Here is a 23,915-nt window from a genome sequence, read left to right as displayed (position 1 = left end):
GGCGCAGTGTGGCGCGTTCCCCGACCATCCAGACTATGCCCAGTAGCGCTGCTTCCAGCGCAGGTGAGTCCTGTCGTTCGTCGGTCGTCGCCGAGGTGATTTGTGATGAAGCACACGACGATGCCCAGGACTCCGTGGTCTCCCAGCTTCCATCATTTACTTTCTTTTTCTCCCAGATCTGCGACCGAGTTGACGTAGTCTACCACGATTCTAATCCTCCATCCAAGATCTCTATCGACTCGGCCTTGTCCCTGCTGTGTCGCCGTCAACCTGCATACTTCAGCTGTCAAGCTCAGGCCTCAACCTTCATGTTGCCCAAGCATTCGGGCTCCCCTCCGACAAGCGATCGCCCGGCATAATGTCGGCGCCAACACTGTCATTCCGGCATATTTTTGCTTGCTAGCCGCCTTCTTGGTGGTTTTGTCACGTCGCAAGTAGACGGTGAATTGCTGAGTTAATGGCTTGGCCGAACCCTGTGCCCCGCTGCTCTGCATGTGGGGCTCAAGAGAGAAAGTTTATGTCTATCGTGAAATATTAAAGATATACAAATAGTGTGTGGCCTCTTGCATGTGGGGAGCGGGGGACGGTGATCATTCCATCTCCACTGCCATGCCAGCCTGTCGCAGTCGGTCCTCCCACTCGACGCGCAACCTCTCCATCTCCTCCCAGCACTTCTTCCCAGTATCTGTGAAGCGCTCTTGGCTCTCCTTGGTCAGGTCTTTGGCGTACGGATCCCTCCCCTTCCTCTTGTACTCTCCCAGCTTGCCTCCCCATCCCCATCCTGCCACCTCAGTGCGATCTACACGCTCCTGACCCCAAACATCCGCCGCGCTTCCCCACTTTCCTACGCCTTCCTTTGCCTCCATGTTGTCCAATGTGCTTTGACTTGCAAGCGCCAGCCAGACCATGGCAGTCGCGCCCTTGTCGACCGAGATGGTATGCCAATCGCTGCCGAGAAGGCGCGCTATGTAGAAGGCCGCAACCATGGCCCATTGGAGGATGAGGGGAAGGGGGACGATCGAAGTGGCGCAGATGCCTGGGTGTGTAACGTAGAGCCGTGGCTTCGTGGTCTTTTCGGTATCTTGGGCGTGGTCGAGGTACTGGTCGACAGGCTCCGTGGTTGAAGGTAATCTAGAGGTGATGGCCAGGACATCTGTCAGCCTCTTCGTGGCCTCGTATGGCATATGCGATGTGATGCCTTGTATGTCTTCTGTGTCGAAGACGTGCTCGTACGCCTCCAAGCTGCTGACCCAAATCATCCTGCCCCTTGTGCCCTCGTTTCTAGGATGTTTCGCCAGTAAGGATGCGAGGTAGTGTCCTAGCAGATAGTGCCCAAAGACATTGGCGCAGAAGACCTCGCCCAAAGGAGGCTCCTTTTCCGTTTTCTTGTCCGCAGGTATTTGTTCCTTTGCAAGCCATTCGCGACCAGAGATCTTGTACGTCGGCCAGGTGGTAGCCTGCAACCACTTTGTGCAGACGGACCAGACGGCGCGCGGCCAGTCAATACCCGTCCACCCGCCTATGCCAGCATTGCAGATGACTGCATCGAGCTTCGGTGTCGTTTCCCGGAGTTTCTTGCTCAGCTTCTGCACCGAGACCAGACTCAGCAGGTCCAGTCGCTCCTGCCGGAAATACACGCGATTCTGCAGCACCTGTGCAATGCCCGGTAGCTTCTGTTCATGGCTGCGAATGACCTTGCGCAAGTGCTGGTCTAGCGTCTCGATCGTCGCGTCGCCTTTCCGTTGATCGCGTGTCGTGATGATGAGGACGAGGGATTCGTTCTGGGGGCGCGTCTGTAGGAATTCGTCGATCAGGCGGGTTCCGATACCCAGCCCCAGGCCGCTATACACGAGTCAATTAACCATATGCGAAAGAAGGGTAGATGTTCCAACCTGTTTGCGCCCGTGACGAGAACATAGAAGCCATTGTCGGGTGTGGGAATGTCTTCGAGACGCGACATATTGGCTGACGTGATGGAGGATGAGCGATGCCTGTTCCTGAATTCGCTACGGCAGAAGGCGCGCTTTGACCAATCACGACCTACATCATTCTTGAACACGACTTTTGGTTGGATAATTCACGTATGCATGTTTTGAGCCTCTAGAAAAAGATTTGTACGACTATTCAGCATGGAAGTATGGTTGCTATGCAGCAGCTGCAAGTTTGGACAGAATGCAACGGTGAAGTGAAACGTGGATATCATAGGATGAAAGCGCAATCATGGAAATCACTTGTATGATAGTCTAACATACGCTGATTTTATCGTGCTCTGGATCCTAAGATCATCTCTGGTGCACATATTAGTCTTGAGTCGGCTTTCAATACACAGACAACAACCACACCAGACCACTGAAACCCAGTATGCTACTAAAGCAGTTTGAAGACCCGAGTAACAACAGCGTCTTTCTACGGAAAAGAACTCTCCCCCTCTAGCCTCCTCAAAAATGCACTTCCATAGTTGTAGCGATCGATAGTCGACCGGTTGATATCACCTTGAGCCACCGCCTGTGGCTCTCCAGCAAACAAAGTTTACGACTTTACACGGCGCCCCATCCCCCACATTGACCTCGTCACGAGCCAAAGCAAACGACCAAACGACCAAGTCCCACACGGCAGACGCAAATAACCCAACGCTTTTTTGCACTTGAGATAAACTTCTTCAAACTCTATTGCCAGTGTGGATTCAACATTGCATTACCTCGCTCTCGTTCCTCGTCTCGATACCACACTCCTTGTAGTGTAGTAGCAGTAGCGCAGTTGATGCGCAAAGTCCAGTATGCCAGGATGTACCATGTGTAAACCAAGGGATCCACGACATGGACTTACGCGCATACGTAGGGTATGACAGACAGTCTGTGTCATACACCTATTCGGATATCTTCCAAACCGTCCGCTAATCATGAGCGTGACCCCAGACACGAGTCTGAGGAAGCCAAGACGGCGTGCGTATGCTTGGAGCAAGGGATGCATACGTAGACAAGACTGTTGTCGTCAGCTTTGTAAACCCCCCATGCTGCTGCCCCAGATCAACATATCCGGCAAGGATGTTTGCGCGTGCATCTCGGTAGCCTTGGCGGTTGCGCAGCAGGGTCCTGGCGGAATGTCGCGGATATGCAATGCCTTGGAGGTGATTGTTCACATGAACCCAAACCCTGTAAGTCAGTCAGCCTTACCGCCATCAACGCCGCGCCCTGAGCGAAAGCGACTATCGGTGAAAACGCCGAGATACGGCACAGACGTGATCACCCGCCGCCTCACAGCACGACAGTCTTTCGTACATATGCTTCCGCCGAGGGTCCGACCGACGCTTGAGATTCGTCCGTAGTTGGGTTGTCCTTGCCACGCCTACAGGGAGGGGATGTGGGGCCTGTTTGCGGTAAGACCACGCGGTTGACATCGTCAGGTTAGGTATGAACCTCATACATTGCTTTCTTTGCAGCGGCCCAACCCAGAACAGGGCTGACGAGATTGGTGATCACCAGCTCCAAAACGCGTATCAGTGTTACTGACAAATCATGCCTATGCTGATCCCGTTTGTTCGAACTATTGGGGTAGGGACTGCGAGGTTATACAGAACATTGTGCGTTACCAACCGGATGGTGAAGCGGAGGTTGAAAGTATATGGCCGAGTAAGGGCCGCCGTCTCGACGCGCCAACGAGGCATATCGTCGGTTTATGCCGGTTATCAGATTGTGGAAGCAGAAGCGACGAGCCGGATTGGGGGTCAATGTAAGTGTTGCTGAACCCGAGCTAATCTTGACCAAATCTAGACCCTGAATATACTTTCCAAGGTTGCGTTTGTTCTGTATAGCGAGCTGTCTCCGCGCGCGCCCACGGGCGTGGAAACAATGCTAAACCTCCGAAAGGCGATCCACGACTAGCTCTGCAGTCGTTATGCACGTCATACCTGTAGCCTTTTAGCTGCGTCTCAGATCGTGCTAGTGAAAAAGGCCAGACTTTGTGCCGTACCGTGTCCGTAGCGGGGCGGAGATGGCTCCGCTGTCCTAGTAGGGAGCGGACAGTCTCACGCGCCGTTACGGCCGCGCTCGCCATTCGGTGTGAACGCTCCGACCGACCGAGGCTGAGCAGGATGTATACGTTATCCGTTTATCTACTCCAAAACGTTTGCGGTATGTTCCGTTTGAGGAGTTCTCTTGGAAGAAGGTTTGCGATGGCGGTAAAACATGCGGTGCTGCGTCCCCCACCGCTTCAACCCGCGATTCTGCTCTTGCGTAAGCATGGGATCCCAGTCGCCGCGGCGGAGCTCCAACTCTGTCGAGCTCTCCGAGATATGCAGCTCGTGCTGATCAAGAGGTGACAAAGAGCGGTGGATGTTTACACAATACATTGATCGGGCCGCCGAACCCAAGGTATATGCAACGCGAGAAAAAGCAAAAACAGGCGACTATCGCACTGGTATTGATTTCTGGTGACAGCCCGGGCCGTGCCGGATAGGCCACCAATGCGGATCCTCAGGGCTCAGGCACCGAGTGTGAAACATGATCCTCCTCGACTGTGTGTCACCTGTCAGGCTCGTCGTGACAGTCACAGACCATTACGCGTTGCAGAAGGTCGATACGAGGTATGGGTCGGAAGTACCGGCGCAGGTTGCAAGTGCCGGCATGGAAGACTAGCCACCCTCCGATCCGCCGTTGGCTAGGAGGATTACTCCGGCGTTTCCTGCGAAGAACGAGGGAGAAAAAGGCCGTGGTAAGAATATGACGGTAGAGAGATGCGGTGGGCTTCCAACCAAGACGTTTAGTCAGGTGCGATCGACGAACCTAATACATTATCTCATCCGCTCCGTGTGCTCCTGATCTTATAGAGACTAGCTTGTGTGTCGTAAGCACAACCAGGAGGTGGCATGTACCAACGTGTTACCGTGGGTTGACGACACTCCTAGTGTTGATGGCGATGCAATGCTGGTCGTCGACCGTGCCCACTGAGGTGCGCACTGTACTGTGACGAGGGTACGACGGGCTGCAGATAACATGACCGCGCATGCATGCGGGAATCGTACCACTCCAAGCATTGGTGGCACCCTGCATCAACGTTAGCATATTACTGTTATATCCAGTCGCAACACGTCTCTTCGCCAATTTCAACTCACCTGGAAGCCGGACGTTTATCCACGCGAATCGCTACGAGTCACATCCCGTGCCCGGGCAGGACCCACATGCCCTTCGCGCAATTGCTGCCATGGCCGGGTGCGTAATTGCCCGCCAGCAGCTAGCCATTGTCCCAACGTCGTTAGATGTGCCCAAATCAAGCTCATCCGGGCCCCGGCCCCATGTCAACTCAGAATTAGGTTCCTGCTGAACGCGGGGCGGCGGGAGGGTATGCTTATATCACCGAAATAGTCCGTGACAAACCGCGCAAAGGTAATGTTGGGATATTGGTACGATAGAGACATATCACTGGCTTCTGAAATTGCCATGTCGTGACCGGAAGTAACAACAAGCTGCCTCGTCGCGACGTCCAGTCCTGTCATTGAGTTGTTGGTTTCAAGTTCCGTTGGGCGATTGGAACGGGATTGGCAGCCGCAACCGCTGGATATCAGGACGCCAGGAGGATCGCAGTGGAGTGTTAATTGAGGGACTTACTACGCCTCCCTTAGTGTGGCCTTACGAGTTTTCAAGGTCGTTTGTGGCGGGCGGGGTGGTGGGGAAGTTGTCGTCGGTTGCGAGTCAAGCCTGTGCCTCTTTGGGGGTTCACGATGCAGCTTCACGCGGGTCAGGGTGCAGTCTAACAGTAATCCCACCCAACTGCGTCAATGTATATCTACCAACTTGGTAATGCATGCTTTGCTTTTCATCGTATTCCGTGGAGCTTGGGGAAATTGGTAGAAAAACAACAGCAACATGCTACGCCGTCTCGTCTGCTCCTGGCCCATCATTCGGTTGGACGATGAGTCAGTAGCGCAGATCATCATCCTCCCGTGAAGCCTTGAGACAATCATGATTCGCCTTCCAGAAGATTTCCAGAGTGGACCGTAGGCAATGCTCTCTCCTGGCCCACTGCGCTTGGTTCTGGACGAGGCCTTTGAATCCTCTCGGCAGTCCTGCAGTGGTCGCAAAGGCCCCGCAATTGAGTTGAACTTCGCAAACCGCGTCAAGGCGGAGAACAGAACCTCATCTTGAGTGTCGATGAAACCAAGGTGGCGTCATGCTGCTGGCCATTCCCACATTCCAACAAGCTCCCCACACATACGAACCGGGTAACTGTATGCGTGCGTCAATGGCAATATTCGTCGTGTTCCAAGCTGCGGAGTTGCCGATGCAATGAGTTGTCAAGTAACGTGGTTGGCTCGCATTGCTCGACTCAACGACCGTAACCAACGTATTGACTGATGACCCTGATCTACTCGTGGAGGAAGAATGAATAGTGGGCAGGACTGACTCTTGATACCAGCGAAGCCTCAGCCTGCTAAGGAGGATCGTGACTCCACGTCACCAACATCAGGGCGACATCCTTTGAGCTATACATAGCTGCATCGAATCGTGCATAGATCAAGTCGCTATGCGATGCGACGTCCAGTTCAAGACTTTTTGACATGCGGTTGCGAAGGCACGACCCGACCGTGCCTCTGGCGAACCAATTTTCGTGATTGGCCAGGCCGAACAATGGACAGAAGGATTTTACTGGCCTTACCAGCTCTTTTATCGCGCTCCAGGGACGTGGTAAGCCACACCAATCTGGCAACGTGCATAAGTCCGGCGTAGCTGCAGGTAGCGAGCTGGCGCTACGATGCGAGGAGCCTGTATTAAAAAAAGCCAAAAGCGGGTATTCGGCCGATCCATATCTCGACATCTTTCCAGTCTAACTTGTGATGAATGCGAGAAACTGCGAAAAGCGAACCCGACGCAATTGGGAGTCAGGCACTGCCCGGGATGGTGCTCGAGAGTTTCTGAAGCTGCGAAACTGAGACAGACAGAGAGGCGACCGACATTGTGCCGACGCGCTCAGCTTACCTTATGCTTGGGGATAGTTTTGCAGGTCGGAACACACGGAATGCTGTATTGAAGGTATGTTCCTCCGGTGCGCGTTCCGTGTTTTGTTCACGTTCCACGTAACTGGCGCCTGGTTTGGTGGCCGATTGCGTGCTTCGGAGTTGTCGCCGTCGGGTAAGATCCTGTGTGTCACCTGCGATTTGCTTTGGCTAACGCAGTACCGCCAAAATCACATAAACTTTGATTGGAAACCGGACCCTTTTTTAAACGTCAAGTTGCCTTGGGCTATCGTATTTTTGCGAAAGGTTGTCGGCAGATGGATGCAGCTCCGCCATCGTGGCTGGTGACCAACGCCGGACATTGGTGACTATAATTTCGGTTAAGTGCCATGGTCGGTGGAGCAGTATTGGACGGAGTACTGAAAAAAACGACTTTTGAAATTGACAGTGATGATACATTCGACTATCCAACAAAGTAGGAAAACATTCAAAATGGGGTATTGTGCAGCTTTCCGCCGTGTTCGCCGTGTACGCCGTGCTATATTGCAACCGTGATGATAGGAAATGATGGAGAGGGCCAGATTCGTGTCATCGTCTGCAATCGCCTGGCGTCGTGTTAGGGTTGTGTTCATAACGGGCATCGTGAGATGGGGCAACGAACCACAGTTCTCATTGAGTCTGTATTCTCTGGACGGACAATCAGTTTAGGAATATGGTAGTTGGGACGAACACCTACACTGCCGTGACATTGGCCGGACACCGTACATGCGTTTGTTGGTACTTGGTACACCAGGCTTTGACGACGTAGCGGACGTGAGTGCACTTGTATTGAACTTGGGTATAGTCGCACATGATGGTAGGAAAGGAGAGGCGCGAGGCGTTAGAGGTGATTGACGAGTAAAAGCTCCAAAAGGGTAGCACAAGCAATGATGGATGGCAAGCAAGCGATTTTGTTGGTACGCTCGATGAATTCTCCGGATTAGCATGCAGCGCGACGGTCCGTTATGTTATAGTAAGCCAGACAGAGCAGACAGACGTCAGTGCGATCAGGTACCCGTGAGAGCTATGCAAAGTTAGCCCATGTCCATAGAACCTGGTTCGTCAGTTGACATGCATCATGGTAGTGGCCGTGAATGTTCAACGGACCCGGGAGCCCGAGAGTGGTCGAGCCCTTTGCACATCATAGACGTGGGTGGGGACCTTCATGTTTGAAGTCCTCTCGCTTCCATGAACCTTGAGGGAGGTAAGTGGCAGCCCAACCCGGATGCCGAGAGGGACTACAAGGGCCGCTGGCCGTATTTGAACAAGATGCTTGCACGCGTCAAGATCCTCGGTCTTGCTCTCAGGGTAGAATAGCCAGCGGACGGGCAATGGCAGCCCGTGAGTGGCTGAGGGGGTATAGGATTTAGAAGTGCGCCAATCCGCCTCGTCGTTAGTGTGCACTAAGTTCAAAGTTATCAGACGTGCACAGATCAAGTTTGATCTGCGACTACGGTTCCACGTTAAGGTGGCGCGTGGGGTGGTGCAGCCGTTGGAAAATCCTTGACTGTGGCAGACACTAAGCTTCGGAGGCCAGGGTTACCCTTCCTGCAGGTCGCGAGACAGGTCGACGATATACCAAATATTAGTTATTGCTAACGTTTACACACTGCTGGAATAGGGCGGTCGCTGCATCGTGGCGCCTGTTTCATCCTGGGCGTGCCTTTCTCGGCAGTACTGCACCGGAGTTTCCACCGATTTGTGTCCTTTATGCTTACTTTCCCGCTTCCCCGGCCCCAGTCCATATCGCGAGAGCATCCGGAGGTCGAGTGTTGCGCAATCACCATATGCCGTCCCGCGTACGGTGAGCGCGGCTGCGCGACATGATCCCACCGTTGGTGGCTGTCGGCGGGTCCCTGGTCGCTGGCCTCACTTTCTGACATCGCGAGCATAAACGCGCAAAATGCGTTGCGGGCAGGATGGAATGGAAATGGGTTTGTGTTTGAGTTCTGGGGCGAGATGTGGTGTTGTGAGCGTTTGATGAACCCAGTGCTGTTGTCGGGTTGGGTCTCGCCCGCATGACGCCATTGGGTCCGGACGTCCGCCTCAAGTTCACAACTGTTTACTCATGCTACCCTACATTTGAGCCTGCTATATGGCAGCGGCACGGTCCACACCTTTGTACGGCACAGCTATGGGGCTTCACTATGGACCGTAGGCTTCTCGCATTGGTGGACCGTGCCCGAGCGCTGCGCCGTAGCTGCGTGGAAGAAGAGGAGCAACTGCGATTCGCACGGAGATCCTCAGCAACGTGTGCATATACATATACGTATACCAGGAACCTGGTAACGTCCATTTGCAGAACGGCATTGTTACGCGGTGTTCTTGCGATAACGGGTGGGACTGCTGCATGACATAGGTAAAGACAATGCGCATCGGCTCGAACAAGGCGGCCAACTACAACCCTGTTCGGTTGGGGTACGTTTGGTCAAAGAACTGGGCTACCAAGAATGCGGCTACCGAAAACGGGATATGGCGACCTCGTGGAAAAGTTGGGATTTTGCCGCTTCGCCTGCGCAAGACCAATGCAGAACGTCGTCTCATACGGTGACAAAAGTGTGAATGCCCGCAGAACGTACCAGGATCGCGACCCCTGGAGTGCATGTCTTGCCTATGCTCAACACCATTCGTTGCTGATCGGATAAGTCCGTCCATTCGCATTCGCTCGACACTTCAGACGCGAGCTTATGACGAGCCGAATCACCCACGAAGCGAACTTCGTAACGATGGACCATGACTGCATACAAACGCGTCATACGATTTCTATCGGAAAGTGGAGAATCGATAGGGTGTCTCTCGTACCATGAGCATGTGGCACAGCTCTATCTTCCATACATGTGGGCAAGTGTATGTTGGCCTTTGCAGGCTGACTATCGACGCCGCTATTGAAAGGGGGACCTGTGGCTCGAAGCGCCTCTTCCGCGGAAGCCGGGCAGAACCCAGGCCTTATAAGACGCCATTTACACCCACAGCTTCTGTCAGAGTATTATAACTTGTCGACGCTTTATGGGGTCCTCCTCGAAATCTCCACCTGTTAGGCACGCAATCCGTCGTTCATTGGCAAGAACCACGGACATTCAGGCTGAACGTGAGACATGGATATCAACATCAATGCCATCAGAACGGTGAACTGACTGGGCAGACTATATATGTGGATCCGACACTGCCCCGCGTTGCCAAACCGGCGGTAAGGCCAAAAGCAGTGGTGTGGCTATAGCACTGAGTCTTATAGATATTGGAGACTGTCAGCCCACCTGAGGCATAAACCCTGTGTAAGGGACGGATAGCGGACGGCACTGGAAGACGCAGCGGCCCGAGTGTATACAAGTCACCGGGATGCGTAAGCGGAGGTGTCTTCGTTAGAAATAGTTCATTATTCTCCATACAACGATGCAGAGAAAAGCATCACACCAGTTGTGGATATCTAAGGTTCCAATGCACGTGTTGATCATGAGAACTCTCCATTGGCCTCCCCGGCATCTAGCCAGCCGCGGCACATCTCGACTGCCTAGTAAGAAATTCAAGTCAGCAACTGTCACTCTTGGCTCTGGTTCGTGGAATCTGCTTACCCTTCCCCACTTCTTGAACATCTTCTCGCCCACCTCCTTGTCGACATTCGGCTTGAAGACCATGCGGTCTTTCTGGTTAATCTCCTTAAGTTCGTCAAACTCCTTCCATACGTCGACCGCGAATCCAGCTGCGATAGCTGCGCCCAGGGCTGTGGTTTCGCGCATGGCGGGACGGTCGACGGGAATGCCGATGATATTTGCTTGCGTCTATCGAAAACAGTTAGTGAAGGCCGCGTATACGGGCATATGTAGGGAAGATCACGTACCTGCATGCAAAGGTTTGAGTTACTCATGCCGCCATCCACTGCAAGCATGTTGAGCTTGTGGCCACTGTCAAGCTCCATGGCGTCCAGAATGGCCCTGGTCTGGAAGCAAGTCGCTTCCAAAGTCGCACGCGCGATGTGCCCCCGCTCGGTGAACTGGGTGATACCGAATATAGTGCCCTTGGCATCGTCAATCCAGTAAGGAGCGAACAGACCACTGAAGGCTGTCACAAAGACACATCCACCGTTGTCTTCCACAGACGCTGCCAGGTCACTGATCTTGTGCGAGTGCGTGATGAAGCCCATGTTGTTCATGAGGAACTTGACACCACTGCCTGCGACCGCAATACTGCCCTCAAGCGCATACACGGGTTTCCGCTTTCCGCCAAAGTCGTATGCGACGGTTGCCAGAAGTCCGTGCGACGAAATGACCGGCTTTTCGCCCACGTTGTACAGCAGGAAGCAACCAGTACCGTACGTGTTCTTGGCAGAGCCGGGCGTAAACCCCTGTTGACCGACCAAAGCTGACGACTGGTCACCTAAGCACCCTGCGATGCGAACGCCTTCCAGTATACCGGTGCGCAGGAATCCGAAAGCGTCTGGTGAAGAAGACGGCACGATCTTTGGCAACTTAACCTTGTTTTTGTCGATTCCGAAGAAATCCAAGAGCTTGTCATCGTACTGAACGGTGTGCCTGGGGTTGCATGAGCGGGCTTTTTCGCTTAAGCAGAAGCATGCAAAGGATGACCTACAGGTTCATGAACATGGTTCTAGATGCATTGGTAGTGTCCGTCACGTGAATTCCGGCCTCCTTTCCACCATTCAGGTTGTATAATATCCAAGAGTCGATAGTACCGAAAGATAGTCGGTTCTCGTCGTATGCTTTGCGAACGTCGTCGTTGTGGTCTAGTAGCCACCTGAGCTTGACCGATGACGGGTAGGTCGACAGGGGAAGTCCACACATCTGGAGTAGCTCGTCGGCGCCTTCGCGATCTTTCAGTTCACGGACCAATCCCTTGGTTCTGGTATCTGGCCTAGAATCGCCTGAAGTCAGTCGCCGTGTGCTCGTCTTTGGGGTGTATTCTGTACGTACCATGCGATCGCATTGCATAGTGGCAGCCCACTATTGGTATCCCAGACGACTGTTGTTTCACGCTGGTTGGTGATGCCGACTGCCTTGATGTCTTCGATTTCGTGTCCATTGTCGAGGAAGATGTTCGTAGCCCTATCGATGCATTGCTCCACGGTGTTGATTATCTCCCATGGGTCATGTTCATGCCATCTACGCTAATTAACCCATGTAAAGTCACGAGACATGCGCAGTACTGACCCTGACTGAGGATATTTTTGAGTGAACTCAATCTGATGTTGAGCTACGGGCTCACCGAGACCGTCAAAGATGATGAAGCGGGTACTCGTGGTTCCTTGGTCTATGGATCCAATGAAGAACTGCCTCAACCTCCCCTCGTCCAAATGCGCCTGCGATTCGTCTCCAGCTTCTTCTCCCTTGGGGACAGGCTGTGGCTCAGTGTTGTGGGCGGAAATGTCTTGTGTCGCCATGCTGAAAGTTGCGCTGGATGGTTTCAAATGTGTATGCGACCCGTTGTACTTATACGGAAGATGTCTTCCGTCCGCGGTCGGGGTTGTGGAATAGGTGCGACGGGTGCAGCTGTTGGTCGCGACGTGTTGCTTCCCGAAATTTGGCACCAAGGAGGGTACTGGGTATTGCGAAGGTACGGAAAAATTTCTAATCAAGCCAATCAGGTCTAAGAACCGATTCGCTTCTCTGCAGTGTCCGCGCTGAAGGATGTCTGGATTGCGCTGGGTTGCGTGTGAGTGTGCGGTGCCGCAGCAAAGCGCAATTGCCGATGACGTTGTTCCGAAGGTGCGGTGCGAAGGAGGTTTCGCGACAAAGAACACCGAATTCTAGGTGTATAAGCTTATGAGTTGAAATTGAGGTGGTAGAGAGAGAATCGCCAGGAGAGCATCGTAGGAGAACGAAGGTTTCGGTGTTTAATCGGCAGCGGAACCCGGGCGCGTGCCTTTCCTATGCGGTGTCTGCGGTATGACGCTCGAAGAGGGGTGGTTTTGCCTTTAAAGCGGGGGAGGGGAAGCGCTCCACGACCAACAACACGACAGCAAAGTCGCCCAGCCTCGTCACATGGAGCCTCAAATCTTTCAGCCTCTTCCGAGCTCGAGAGGCAAGCCGTTGATCGGTCTCAGCATCGTCGATCAGGCCAATGCTAGCAAAACTAGACTCTGCGCCCGGCAAAGCATCCGCGCGGGTGTCAGTGTGACTTCACATACAGCGGGTCGCGAGTCCAACAGATCCACATAAGACGACGCCGTCGTGTTTTCTCCAGTGGGACTCCAGGGGGCTCCGGTGGGATACCCGCATCGAACCCACCCAGAGCCTCATCAATTTACCAGCTTCGGCGGTATCACAACACGCGCACCGTGCTCACGATCTTAACAATAAGGGTTGGCGGGTTGCTCCAAGCTTCAGGAGTCCTTCACCGACCTTCGAACACCTTGGTCACCGGGCTGTCCACGACGCTCTTTGCTTCCAATGGACTAATGCGATGTCAGCAGAAGCTGTTCGCCTTCGGCAATGACTCGCTATCGTGCTGTGCCACCTGGGCTTACTACGCTTACCACCATGCGAATCGATGATTTGGATGGCTCCATGGATGGCATTCTGCGCGATGCACGCGAAAAGTCCGATGTCAATCACAACAAACATGCCATTGACGATCTGATTGCAATATCCATGGCTCCCCGCGGATGATCTGGACTTTGGAATGGGTCACCCAGCGAAGCTTCGAGACACAGAATTTTGGAACTCGGAGGTATGAGCATCGGAGCTGACCACGCGTTATGTGTGATGTGTTGCCGAACATGGGATAGTTATCGGTATAAAGTTAGGCATCCGTGCCAAGTGGAGCTAAGTGGGTAGGACTCGTAATGGCGGAATGCCAACCCAACGTTGCCCGGATCACGGCGGCACGTGATCCTCTGCATGGGGAAGGTCCGAGCGTGTCCTTTCCTCCTATCTCAAACCCACCTTCCTACCCGACGGCCATGTCCATATCATTGCTGCCCAAGGAACTTCGCCTGCAGATTTGGTCGCTTGCATACCACAACGAGCCCGCTCGCCTGGTTGCGCTGGAAACGAAGCCACACGCAGAAAGTCATGACGAAACGCTTTTCTGCCCACGGTACTCACCCAGCCCTGCGCCGACTGTGGTAAACATATGTCATGAGTCGCGCGAAGAGGCTCGTTACCAAGCTATCAAAGCGGACCACATCGTGGAGCTGCCGTCGGACATTCCAGGTACCGGTGGTGGCGCATTCTACTTCCGTCTCGATACCGACATCTTATTGATACAGCTGGAGGGGAAGCGCGTGAAGCATTATGACGACTCGCCGGAAGTAGGACTACTGGCTCACTTCCGACGTGCGACGGGCTGCAATCCCGAACAGCTGCAAAAGGTAGCTGTCACCAAAGTAATACTGAACGGATTTCGAGATGGTAGCCTATCCAACGTCCTTCGCGAGTTCCCAAAAATCTCGCACATGGTGATGATGCTCACAGAAGACATATGGGAAAAGGATATGGAGAAAGAGCTATTCGTTCGCGCTGCTGCGAGGATAGTGCGCATGTACAAGCTCGATTTGATGAACCGAGCCAGCAGCCAAGGCAAGACATTCAAGCCGCACCCTTTCGACGTGGATTTTGCCAGGCTTCGCCACGGTCAGCTGGATATCGTAGCGAAAGATATGTGGAGAGATTGGAGTGATGGAGGAGATGAATGGGCGACGCTCGATAACTCTGATCCATTCTGGTAGTCTACGGAACATCATGATATATCCGATCACCCTTTTCCGGTAATTGAAGAAAGTCTGGCGGCGTGTCTTCCGCTGCCGGCAGCTGGTGCTTTTCTGCCCAAATCCTGATCGCATCAAAGTTCCGACACGTATGGACGGTATTGAAGTCGACAAAAGCTTGCAATGGCTTGTCCGGAGGCTGATACCACACTTGACCCAGAACGCCATTGTCAACTGTACACATGAGTTGTTGCCGCAAGATGTCGAGACAATGAGCTACAAATGTGAGTAACATCTCCAGATGTATGCAAGGACGCCGACTTACTAACGTGGTGCTTCAGGATGTCTGCATCGTTGGAGAATGGACCAAGCCCTTGCTTCTGGTAGTACTCGAAATTCCAAGAAAGAGACTTTCGCAACAGGTTCTACACATGGTCAACATCTTTCCTGACACAGTATTTGCGAAACCCACCAAGCAATGCAGATGGTGCAAGCCTTCCACGTGTGCCGGATATCCACCTCCGTATTCCTCCTTGATTTTTACTTGATCAGAGGCAAGACCCGATTTTCCAGCCTCCTCGCTTGGTACCCTCGCGGCATGGTCTAGTCATGGATGTTAGATACTGGAATCTCCGTACATCAGGAGAGCTTACAGTCGACACCCAACTCTTTCCACGCCGCATCTACTTCAGGTCCAGCATCCATTCGATACGCGTTTGATACCAACAAAGATCCGTTGAACTGGATCTGGCTGTAGGTAACCCCGACATCCTTGATGATCGGAGCTGACTGGTATTAGCAGGACACTCTTCACATGCAGCTCCTCCAAACATACAGTACTGTGAGGTGTGCCTGATGCAAAACGCATCTGCGTCGAGTCGTTCCCTTTGAGCTATCCATGCTCCTAGGAAGGCAGAGAGTATAGCTGTGCCGAGGAACGCGGTAGCGATTGCTAGCCATGACCAATGCCGCGGTATCTGTCGCAATGGTCGCAAATCGAGCGAAGCTTCTTCATGTTCTGCAAGCAACCTCTCGCAGTCTCCATTCTCTCGATCATGTTCGTAACTTGGTCCTTTCTCAGTTTCGATGTTCGACATGGCGGCAATGAACAAGCGATGGAATTATGGAACCGGGTTTGAAGGTGAAGACAGAAGCTAGAAGCATGCCAAATCGAAAAAGCGACGATTAGCCATAGCCAAACATCGCGGATGGTGGTCAGTCGCACTCCCAGCTTCTAGCTCTTACCCCGCCTAAGCTGAATACGACACACGATGCACCCCTCCATTCACGATCGCTGGTGGCGTTTTAGGGCTGAGCTGGGACACACAACCACCACGACCTGTCTCGTATACCTTGTCGGAAATAATGGTCATCATCTGCGCTAAACTTCGTTCGAGCAGCTTGCAGCGCGCGTGCCGTATTTTCGATAGCTGGCTTTCGAACTCGATGCACCACCGCAAGAATAGATACGGGACTAGAGTTGACAAGCAGAATCAATAGCACGATGCCAGCTACCATTACGAGCGCCACATTGGGTCTTGCGTAATCTACAATGTAAGATGCGGATTCCAAAGCGTCGAAGCTCTGTGGGGTTGCAGTGACATCTCTTCGACACCGAATGTCCACTACCAAGGTTCCAAAGCTGAACACACCGAGCATCCACACCGACCTCAAGTGTATGATGCTAAAATCGCTCTCAGCTCTCCACAAACAACCATTTGATTCTGCATAGACGACTTCACTCGGACAAAACCCAGATTACTCTCCACTCTTTCCCCAGCGCCATCCCGCCTGCTCCCCACTAAGCCCCCGTACTCACGGCTCTGACCGGATCAATCTCAATAGTCAGCCCGCCGCACATACGAGATCTAGTCTGGAACCACGCCACGGAACAGGAAGGCCAGCGCACGATGTAGCTAAGACACGCGGGGGAGGCATGCGAGTAGGTAAGAGCTAGCTTCAGGTGAGCGATCAAAGGACCTATGTACATACATATATAAGGATGGTGCTCGTTATACATATCAGTCTACAGCAGGACTACATTCCTACTGCCTACTCATACAAGCCTCTCCCTCTTACTCGTTAATACCTACCTTCTCTCCTCAACCCCAATCATCAACCATGAAGTCCGTTCTCTCCATCCTCGCTCTCGTAGCATGCGCTCTTGCCGCACCAGCTGCAGTTGCCCAGGGTAAATACAGCACATACGGTATGCTATCTCCATCCATTCACCTACCATTTTCTCTCCCCTTTCTCTTACCCCACTGCTCTCCGTCATACTAACACCACAACAAGGCGACTATAAGAACGTCCCTGCGCCTGTGGGCGGATACGGCGACTACAAAAACGTCCCGGCTCCCAAACCAGCAACCTACGGCGACTACAAGAACGTTCCTGCGCCCGCGGGAGGAAATTACGGGACATACAAGGGGTATGCGAAGGAGTAAAACCCGGCTTATTAGGGGTCATGGGGGTTTATAGCATATAGAATTTGCACTAAAGCAGACTCTCGAGATCGTATTTCAGCCCAGCCTGGGGCTAATGAATCATGAATCATAAACATCATACACATATCCTCTCTTCATACCATAGCAGTAACATCCATACCCTAACCATCTTCCCCATCACAGCTTTCTAAATACACAACATCATCACGCCTCGATCTTGACCCCAGGCCCAATCTCCTTTATCCTACCTTCCAGTCTCGGCGCAATAGCTTTCGTCCAGTTGACCTGGAACTCCGCGCCCTCTAGCTCGTCGCATAGTTTAGGGTTTCCCTTGAGACCGGCAACGCGCCACCATTTCCGCATCACACGCCTTATCATCTCCGTCTGCTTATCCGTGAACTGTATCGGGACTCTAGAGTCATACATCGGACCATCGTCTTCATCTTCATCTTGGTCTGGGTCCTCTTCTCCGAGGGTGTCGTGTGTGTTGTCGTCGCGTTGATTCTTCGCACCCAGGTCTTCAACGGGATTGTTGCCATGGGACTGGGTGGGAGAAGTAGGAGAAGGGTCGTGGAATGCATGACCGTGTTTCTGCAAGTTCGTTTGTATGGACGCAAATCTCGAGTTCATGGACTTGCCCCAACGTTTCCATTTGCCGAGGACTTTGAGGGACATGAAGTATTGGCGCAGGATGGTGGAGATGAGGACGCCGTTTTCTTCCGATACGATCTCTTTGGCGACGCCGCCTTCTTCTTCGATTAGGAGGGATGTGTAGCCATCTAAAGGGAGTTAGTAAGTGGTATGTCTTTGTTGAGGGATGGCGACGTACCTTTACCGCGGCCCATATATCCTCGTGTAGCAAGAACATACTCGCGCGTCTCATCTACGGGCTCTTCTCCGATTGTCACGTTTGTTACTCGCGAATGTGGTGGTTTGGAGTAGTCGGCTTCGAACGTGATGTTGGAGACTTGTGGGAATCTTCCTTCGAGGGCTGGGTAGTTGCTAACGCCGTTCTCTAGTGCTTCTCGTATGGCCTTGCCGGTGACCTTTAGTACCACGACTGGGTCTTCGAATGGGAAGCAGTTGACCAAATCTCTGAGCTTCAGTAGGCCAGGAGGATAGATCTGATCACCGCGTATTGTTCCAGCGGCCATGATACAGCATTCTGCTGAGTAGTAGTAGCGCATGAGATCGCAGACGAAATTGCCGATGTTCGACTCCTTGGTCCGCACAGTTGTGAATCGGGCGTCAAGTGGCGCAGCGGTGTATCCGATCGGCTTATCTAATCGCTTCCTGATCTCTCGTGTTTGTTCTTCTACCAGCTCCATTGCCTGGGGATCTTGTGGTATGCTGCTGACAATGTCTCGCCGTATGATCTTGAAATCCCATCCCTTGCCTTCGGGCTTCCGCCACGCCTCGACATGAGACAGTTGTTTGAAGTCGGTACCCGAGCGCAGTACTTGGGTGCCGTTGATTAGGCTGTACGAGTAGTAGTGGTCGTGGCCGCCAAGGATGATGTCAATTAAGCCGCCGCCGCATTGCTTTGCCAGCTTGTTGTCGTTGGGCTCTCGCTGATGCGACACGCATACGATAATCTCTGCGCCCTGCTCCTTCAAGCCAGGCACAAGTTCCTTCGCAGTCTCGGACGCGCTCTTGTATATGATGTCCGGCGGCAGCGCGTTGATCGTGTCGAGCCACTCTCGTTCTGCGAGCCCAATAATCCCGACTTTGATGCCGTTGGATGCTGTGAGCATGACCGTCTTCTTCGCGTTTCCGAGTGGGACGCCGTCGCCGAGGGCTGGATCGTGTACGTTTGCGAGGAGCCATGGGAACTTGCATTTGGCTGTGAGGTAGCGATACTGCTTGACACCAAAGTCTAAGTCGTGGTTCTGGGTCGTCGTTAGTTGAAATCACCGTTTATGGAGATTGACATACATACTCCTACGCACGAGACGTCTGTGCCAATGTTGTTCAACACAGGAACCATGTGGCTTCCTAGAATTAGCGTCAGTCTCCTTGCATATCCTCGGGCATTTCAGCTCACTCACCCTTTGTGATACTACTCTCAATGCTTGGATTGAACGCATCTCCAGAGAAAAAGGTCAGGAGCTTTGGTTGGTCCTTGAATCTCTCGTCGTTTCTATAGTAATTGACGAGAGTTTGGAATCGAGCGTATCCGCCCACGGGCTCTCTGGACCCCGCTTCAACGTGGTAGACATCATTGTAGTGTAAGAAACGGAGGTCTGGCGGGGCATTTGGCGCGCCGCCTTCGGGCTCGCATATGAGCAGTTCTTCCGCTGAAGGGTGGTCTGTAGGTGCCATGATGAAGTTGGAGTCTATGTCATACGTGGTCCAACACGGGAGATAGTCGTCGGGGGATTATGGTATCCAAGGCGTTCTTGTCGCGTGTTCGAGCGGTGAGCACGCCCCGACGCTGCTGTGCATCATCGAACGCAGCTAGCGCTTCAGGGTCCAGGCTGAGCTGCATGGCGAGGGCGCGTTGACCAATGACGATGACGTCTTTCTAAGTCGTGGGTGGATCTGCAAGGGGCAGTCTTGAGGCTGACGGGTGCCGTACCGCTGCCGCATGGCATGTATGAGGGGTCAGGAAGGACCTCTGGAATGGCGCGCATCAACAACGGTGCTACACGAAGCTCAGGCCACTCCAGATCCCTTGCAACAAGACTTGTGAATGCATGTAGGTACTTTCTATTGAACTACTTGCTCTATTCGTTAGAGCAAAGGTAATGCCTCATATACAATAATGTAGCCAGCAAAGGCGAGGGCTGTGCTTCTCGATGCCATGTGCTGGACGATGCAAAACGCCAGTGTCCTCCAAAGTGGATATCACCGGTCCAGATATCATGATCATAAGAGAGAAGATGCGCCATTTACCCAAGCCCAGAGTGAAAACGCCGCGAAACCCACACAAGAATCCAAAGAAATGCAAACCGCGGTTGGAAGCCCCCTCTACAGAGCATTCCAACCATCCCAGAGATTTAACCTAGCCTTGCCCTTACCCTTCGGACCTTGCCTAGACCCAGCTCCCGCTGGACCCGTACCAGAACGCCTTGAACTCCTTCCTAATTCCTATTGTCTACTACTGCCTGGACGACCCCCCTTGGCCTTGGTCTTGGTGTGTGTCTCCTTGCACTCGTCACTGCAGAACCATTTGGTCCGGCCAGTGGGCGGCTTGTCAAGGTTGACGCAAGCAAGATGGAACCACTCGCGGGGGCAGTCGTCGTTGTCGCAGGCAATCATGTTGCCATACGACACTTCGTTGCAGTAGCAGTATCGGGGTTCGTCGCCGTCTTCTTCCGCTTCCGATTCGGGCTCCGCTTCTACCTCGGCTTCTTGGTATTCTTGTTCTTGTGCGACGGAGCTTGCGGCGGAGGACGGAGGGTTCGATTTCACGTTGGGAACGGGTTTCATGGCGGGGGAGGCAGTGGCAGTAGTCGGTTGCGTGTTCTTCTTGTGGCCTCGTTTCGACCCGGTGCCTGTCGTGCTGTTGTTCTCGGATGAGGTGTTGGAGTTGGAGTTGCCATTGTTCGCGTTGCGACTGCTGCGACTTCTCGCCATTGATATCTCTGGGAACGCGCCAATGACAGGTGTCGCAGTCTTTGAAGTGCGACCGGGCCTTGCAGAGGCTGCTGCCGGCACAGGAGGATCGACATCCATACTCTCTGGCTCAGGCTGTCCCAAATCCTCCAACTTCATGTTGGATGTGTCAAAGGGCGGCGGGACCTCTGCGCTCTCCTTGGGAGTTGACGCGCCCTTTGCCGAGGCATTGTCCCGCACGATCCCAGCAGCCTGCTCAAGCTCTGTAATGACATTGCTACTAGCGGCTTGTTGTACGGAATGAGAAGAGGAGGGGCGCCGTGCCGCAGGAGCCTCTTGGTCTTTGAGCGACGCCACCGAGTTGGCTGTGGAGTTCTTCCGCGCACGTGCAGACAACGGCCGATCCGATGCACCGGCAATTGCTTTGTTGATGGCAAAATTGGCGGCCAGGGGTGACGATGCCATTGGGGGCGAATACGGCGGAAGCGGGTTCTTGCGTTGCGCAGGCACGGGAGCGGCACGCGGTTTGCGCTTCGCTGCGCCGCTCTCTGGACCTGGGGTACCCCGTGGGCTTGAGCCACCTCGTACGCCGTTGCTGGTAGCTTTCAGAGCATTGCTTATTGATCGCTCCATGGCCGGGGCAGCTGGTGCCGCTGCAGCGAGGGCCTTTTCGGTCTTCTTTCGCTTGCCGTGCGGACCTGCACCATTGCTCGAGATGCCCAACCCGAGGTTCCTGCTGTCTGGCCCTGCTGTCTCTGCGGGCATGGGCTTCCTCTTCTGTGGCTTCTTGGCGGGTCGGTCGTCGAAGTCGGAATCGACCTGGTGATGACGACTGCGCTTGTTGGCCTGCATGGCTTCGCGTCTGGCCTCGCTCTTCGCAGCGATTGAGTCGACGTCATGCACGTGCTGGGCTGCCGCGGCCAGATTGTTCGCCGCAGCCACCTCGCGCCGTTGTCGCTCGTGGTTTTGGCCGCCCTTTTTCTTCTCCTCTTTGTCCGCGTATGCCCAGTGTGTGAGGCTGCCGTATCGCGCTTCGTCGCTGATTTCGCCGTCGAGCTGGGAGAAGGAGTGGTGCATGCGCATGAGGCCCTTGTCTTTGGTGGCTTTGGCGCCCTGGAGGACTACTAGCTTCTCGTCGAGCGTGGGGAGCATGTTTGCGATGAGCATTCTGAGGCGGAAGAAGAGCTGGCGCTTCTGGATCGCTGCCTGCTCTTCGGGGGAGAGGTTGTCGGGGTTGGATGGGTTGAGCTGCGAATGGTGAGCCTGGGGTAATGGCGTGCGCTCAAACAAGAACGTACATTGGTATTATTTTCGGATGCTGTAGAGGCCTGTTCGACAGCCGCCAGCTGCGCCTTGGTGGTGACGGGCTGCTGGGCGATCTCGTCGAGCAGCTCGGTGAGCATCTGCTCTGGGTCGTGGAGTTTTGCCTCGACTTCCTTGAACATGGAGAAGTGCTTGATTATCTCCTTGGGGAATGCGTCGACGGCGCCGGTAAAGTGTGTGAGGGCGGGCAGGAAGCCGGGCGCGCTGTTGGACGCTTCGGGCGTCTGCTCCATCCCGCTGGCGGCGAGCCGGCCGGCGAAGGTGCGCGCATAGTAGTTGGTAGGTCGGACCGTGGCCCGCCCCTGTCTCGTAGACGTTCGAGTGCCTGTGGTGGGCGGCATGGTGGCTGTGAGGGCGCTCCGTGGGTTGCAGGGCGAGGAAAGTGGCCGCGGACGCGCTCAGCTCAGGATGCAGTGTGTAGAAAGAAGTTGCGTGGTAGGAATGACGTGTGGGCGCATCTCAAGCGATAAACAGTAGTTTGCTGGCGTGTCCCGCGATTTGCCTGTGGGTGCCGTGCAGCGTGACGATGCGCAGAACAGGAGCTCCTCACTACCACTTGACGCTACAGGCGCGAAAGACGCTAGGCACTTGCCCGATAGTGACATAAGCCATCTCCAAGCCATTTCCCTCCCACCATCACCACCCTCGAGATTATCCGTCTCCCCTTCCCCAACCACACGGGGTACACGGAGCTACCATGTTCCCGGTACTGACCAGATAAGACACCCACAACAAACTTTCTTTCATCGTTACTTTACTCTACGCGCCGGCCGTGTTGGTGCTTGCCGCAGTCGTACGCGTGACATGGTCGGCTATCCTCTACGTGGAAATCCCTTTCGTAACCGTCCGTCCCATGTCGGTTCAGATCGCATCGGCATCGCTGAGGTATGCAACGGGACATACGCAGTCGTGTTACTTTGGATAATTGTTTCGAAGTTCGAAGTCCCGGAGATAAATGTCGAATAGTAACACAGAGACTCAGCCTCATGCACGCTTTTGGCCCCGATCCGCGGTTCGCCCCGTATTTCTCCAAAGGCACAAGTCTAAAGAGTGCAGAAGAACTAGTACTATTTCCACTATATTTAGGAGTATCCACCAATTGAGTAACTTCCCATAGCCGCCGTCGGAATGCGACCTATAGCAGCTTGGAATCCTTCGCGGCGTAGTCAATTGGGTTCGGTCCGGAGATCGTAGTGGAGGAGCATTGCCGGCCTTAAGCCTCAGACGTATTCGGTATTTCGCCAGGCACATCAGAGTTGCGCATTCTGGATTGGCTGGATCGCATAAGTGTTTGATCACTAGTTCTCGACACAAGCGCTGCGCGGTTACGACCTCGGAACCTTGGAAAGCACTAAACTTATCAAAACCTAGACAACATGGAACTAGAACGGGAACGGGAACCAACTCATGCCACGCCGTAGATGCTCGTTTACATCTACCCTTCGGCAAGTAAGTCTCTTCACAAGGGTCGGGCTGGCGAACTGTTGGCACGAGCCCTGATTGTCGACTCTGAGCTCTTAGACGTACACCATCGCGGTTGGGTCGGTTAACAGTCACTTGGGGGCCGTCATAGATGCGTGGAGGATTCGTTTGACTCAATCGTATTCGAACTTCCATGTCACGTCTTGAGACTTCATTCCTAGGCTTCAATCACCGTATGCGTGACTCCATTCCTCTCACTCCCTCACTTCATTCAACCCTACTCGAAGGTTTGTCTGGTTCGTATTCTGTCAATGTGGGTACTGTAACAACATTCCGCGGGCCTACTCTGAGTGTAAATCATCCTTCAGTAGCGGCACAGCTTCAATATTGCCTAGTTGCCACTCGGGTTGGCGATTGCGGCGATTGTTTCATCTTCCCGACCATTCCATGATTAATATCTTCAAGTGTTGGACTCACACGGGTCGCGATCTCGAGGCGTCATACGCGGCTCGAAGAA

At 53.6% G+C, this 23,915-nt stretch overlaps 6 protein-coding genes across 6 annotated transcripts; 2 read left to right on the top strand and 4 right to left on the bottom strand.

Annotated features, from left to right (window-relative positions):
* Positions 1–590: 590 nt before the first annotated feature.
* On the bottom strand, positions 591–1,960 carry J4E85_000941 (uncharacterized protein; the record flags this gene model as incomplete). The annotated part of the gene is made up of 2 exons (XM_051465230.1): positions 591–1,842; positions 1,893–1,960. The coding sequence occupies 2 exons, from the start codon at positions 1,958–1,960 to the stop codon at positions 591–593; spliced, it is 1,320 nt and encodes a 439-aa protein (XP_051331751.1).
* An 8,476-nt stretch (positions 1,961–10,436) lies between these two features.
* On the bottom strand, positions 10,437–12,380 carry J4E85_000940 (uncharacterized protein; the record flags this gene model as incomplete). Its single annotated transcript, XM_051465229.1, has 6 exons — positions 10,437–10,496; positions 10,558–10,764; positions 10,824–11,514; positions 11,573–11,854; positions 11,914–12,102; positions 12,151–12,380. The coding sequence occupies 6 exons, from the start codon at positions 12,378–12,380 to the stop codon at positions 10,437–10,439; spliced, it is 1,659 nt and encodes a 552-aa protein (XP_051331750.1).
* A 1,521-nt stretch (positions 12,381–13,901) lies between these two features.
* On the top strand, positions 13,902–14,669 carry J4E85_000939 (uncharacterized protein; the record flags this gene model as incomplete). Its single annotated transcript, XM_051465228.1, has 1 exon — positions 13,902–14,669. One exon carries the CDS (start codon positions 13,902–13,904, stop codon positions 14,667–14,669), a length of 768 nt encoding a protein of 255 aa, XP_051331749.1.
* Positions 14,670–16,769: 2,100 nt separating this feature from the next.
* On the top strand, positions 16,770–17,095 carry J4E85_000938 (uncharacterized protein; the record flags this gene model as incomplete). The annotated part of the gene is made up of 2 exons (XM_051465227.1): positions 16,770–16,857; positions 16,944–17,095. 2 exons carry the CDS (start codon positions 16,770–16,772, stop codon positions 17,093–17,095), a joined length of 240 nt encoding a protein of 79 aa, XP_051331748.1.
* A 204-nt stretch (positions 17,096–17,299) lies between these two features.
* J4E85_000937 (uncharacterized protein) lies at positions 17,300–19,417 on the bottom strand (the record flags this gene model as incomplete). The annotated part of the gene is made up of 4 exons (XM_051465226.1): positions 17,300–17,874; positions 17,925–18,984; positions 19,035–19,090; positions 19,144–19,417. 4 exons carry the CDS (start codon positions 19,415–19,417, stop codon positions 17,300–17,302), a joined length of 1,965 nt encoding a protein of 654 aa, XP_051331747.1.
* A 768-nt stretch (positions 19,418–20,185) lies between these two features.
* On the bottom strand, positions 20,186–22,317 carry J4E85_000936 (uncharacterized protein; the record flags this gene model as incomplete). Its single annotated transcript, XM_051465225.1, has 2 exons — positions 20,186–21,901; positions 21,952–22,317. The coding sequence occupies 2 exons, from the start codon at positions 22,315–22,317 to the stop codon at positions 20,186–20,188; spliced, it is 2,082 nt and encodes a 693-aa protein (XP_051331746.1).
* Positions 22,318–23,915: the final 1,598 nt, after the last annotated feature.

This window comes from Alternaria conjuncta (genome assembly GCF_024043145.1).
Source record: "Alternaria conjuncta strain BMP 0040 chromosome Unknown scaffold_1, whole genome shotgun sequence".
NCBI lineage: Eukaryota > Fungi > Ascomycota > Dothideomycetes > Pleosporales > Pleosporaceae > Alternaria > Alternaria conjuncta.
Note: the sequence above shows the minus strand (reverse complement) of the source record. Positions and strands in the feature narration are given on the sequence as shown.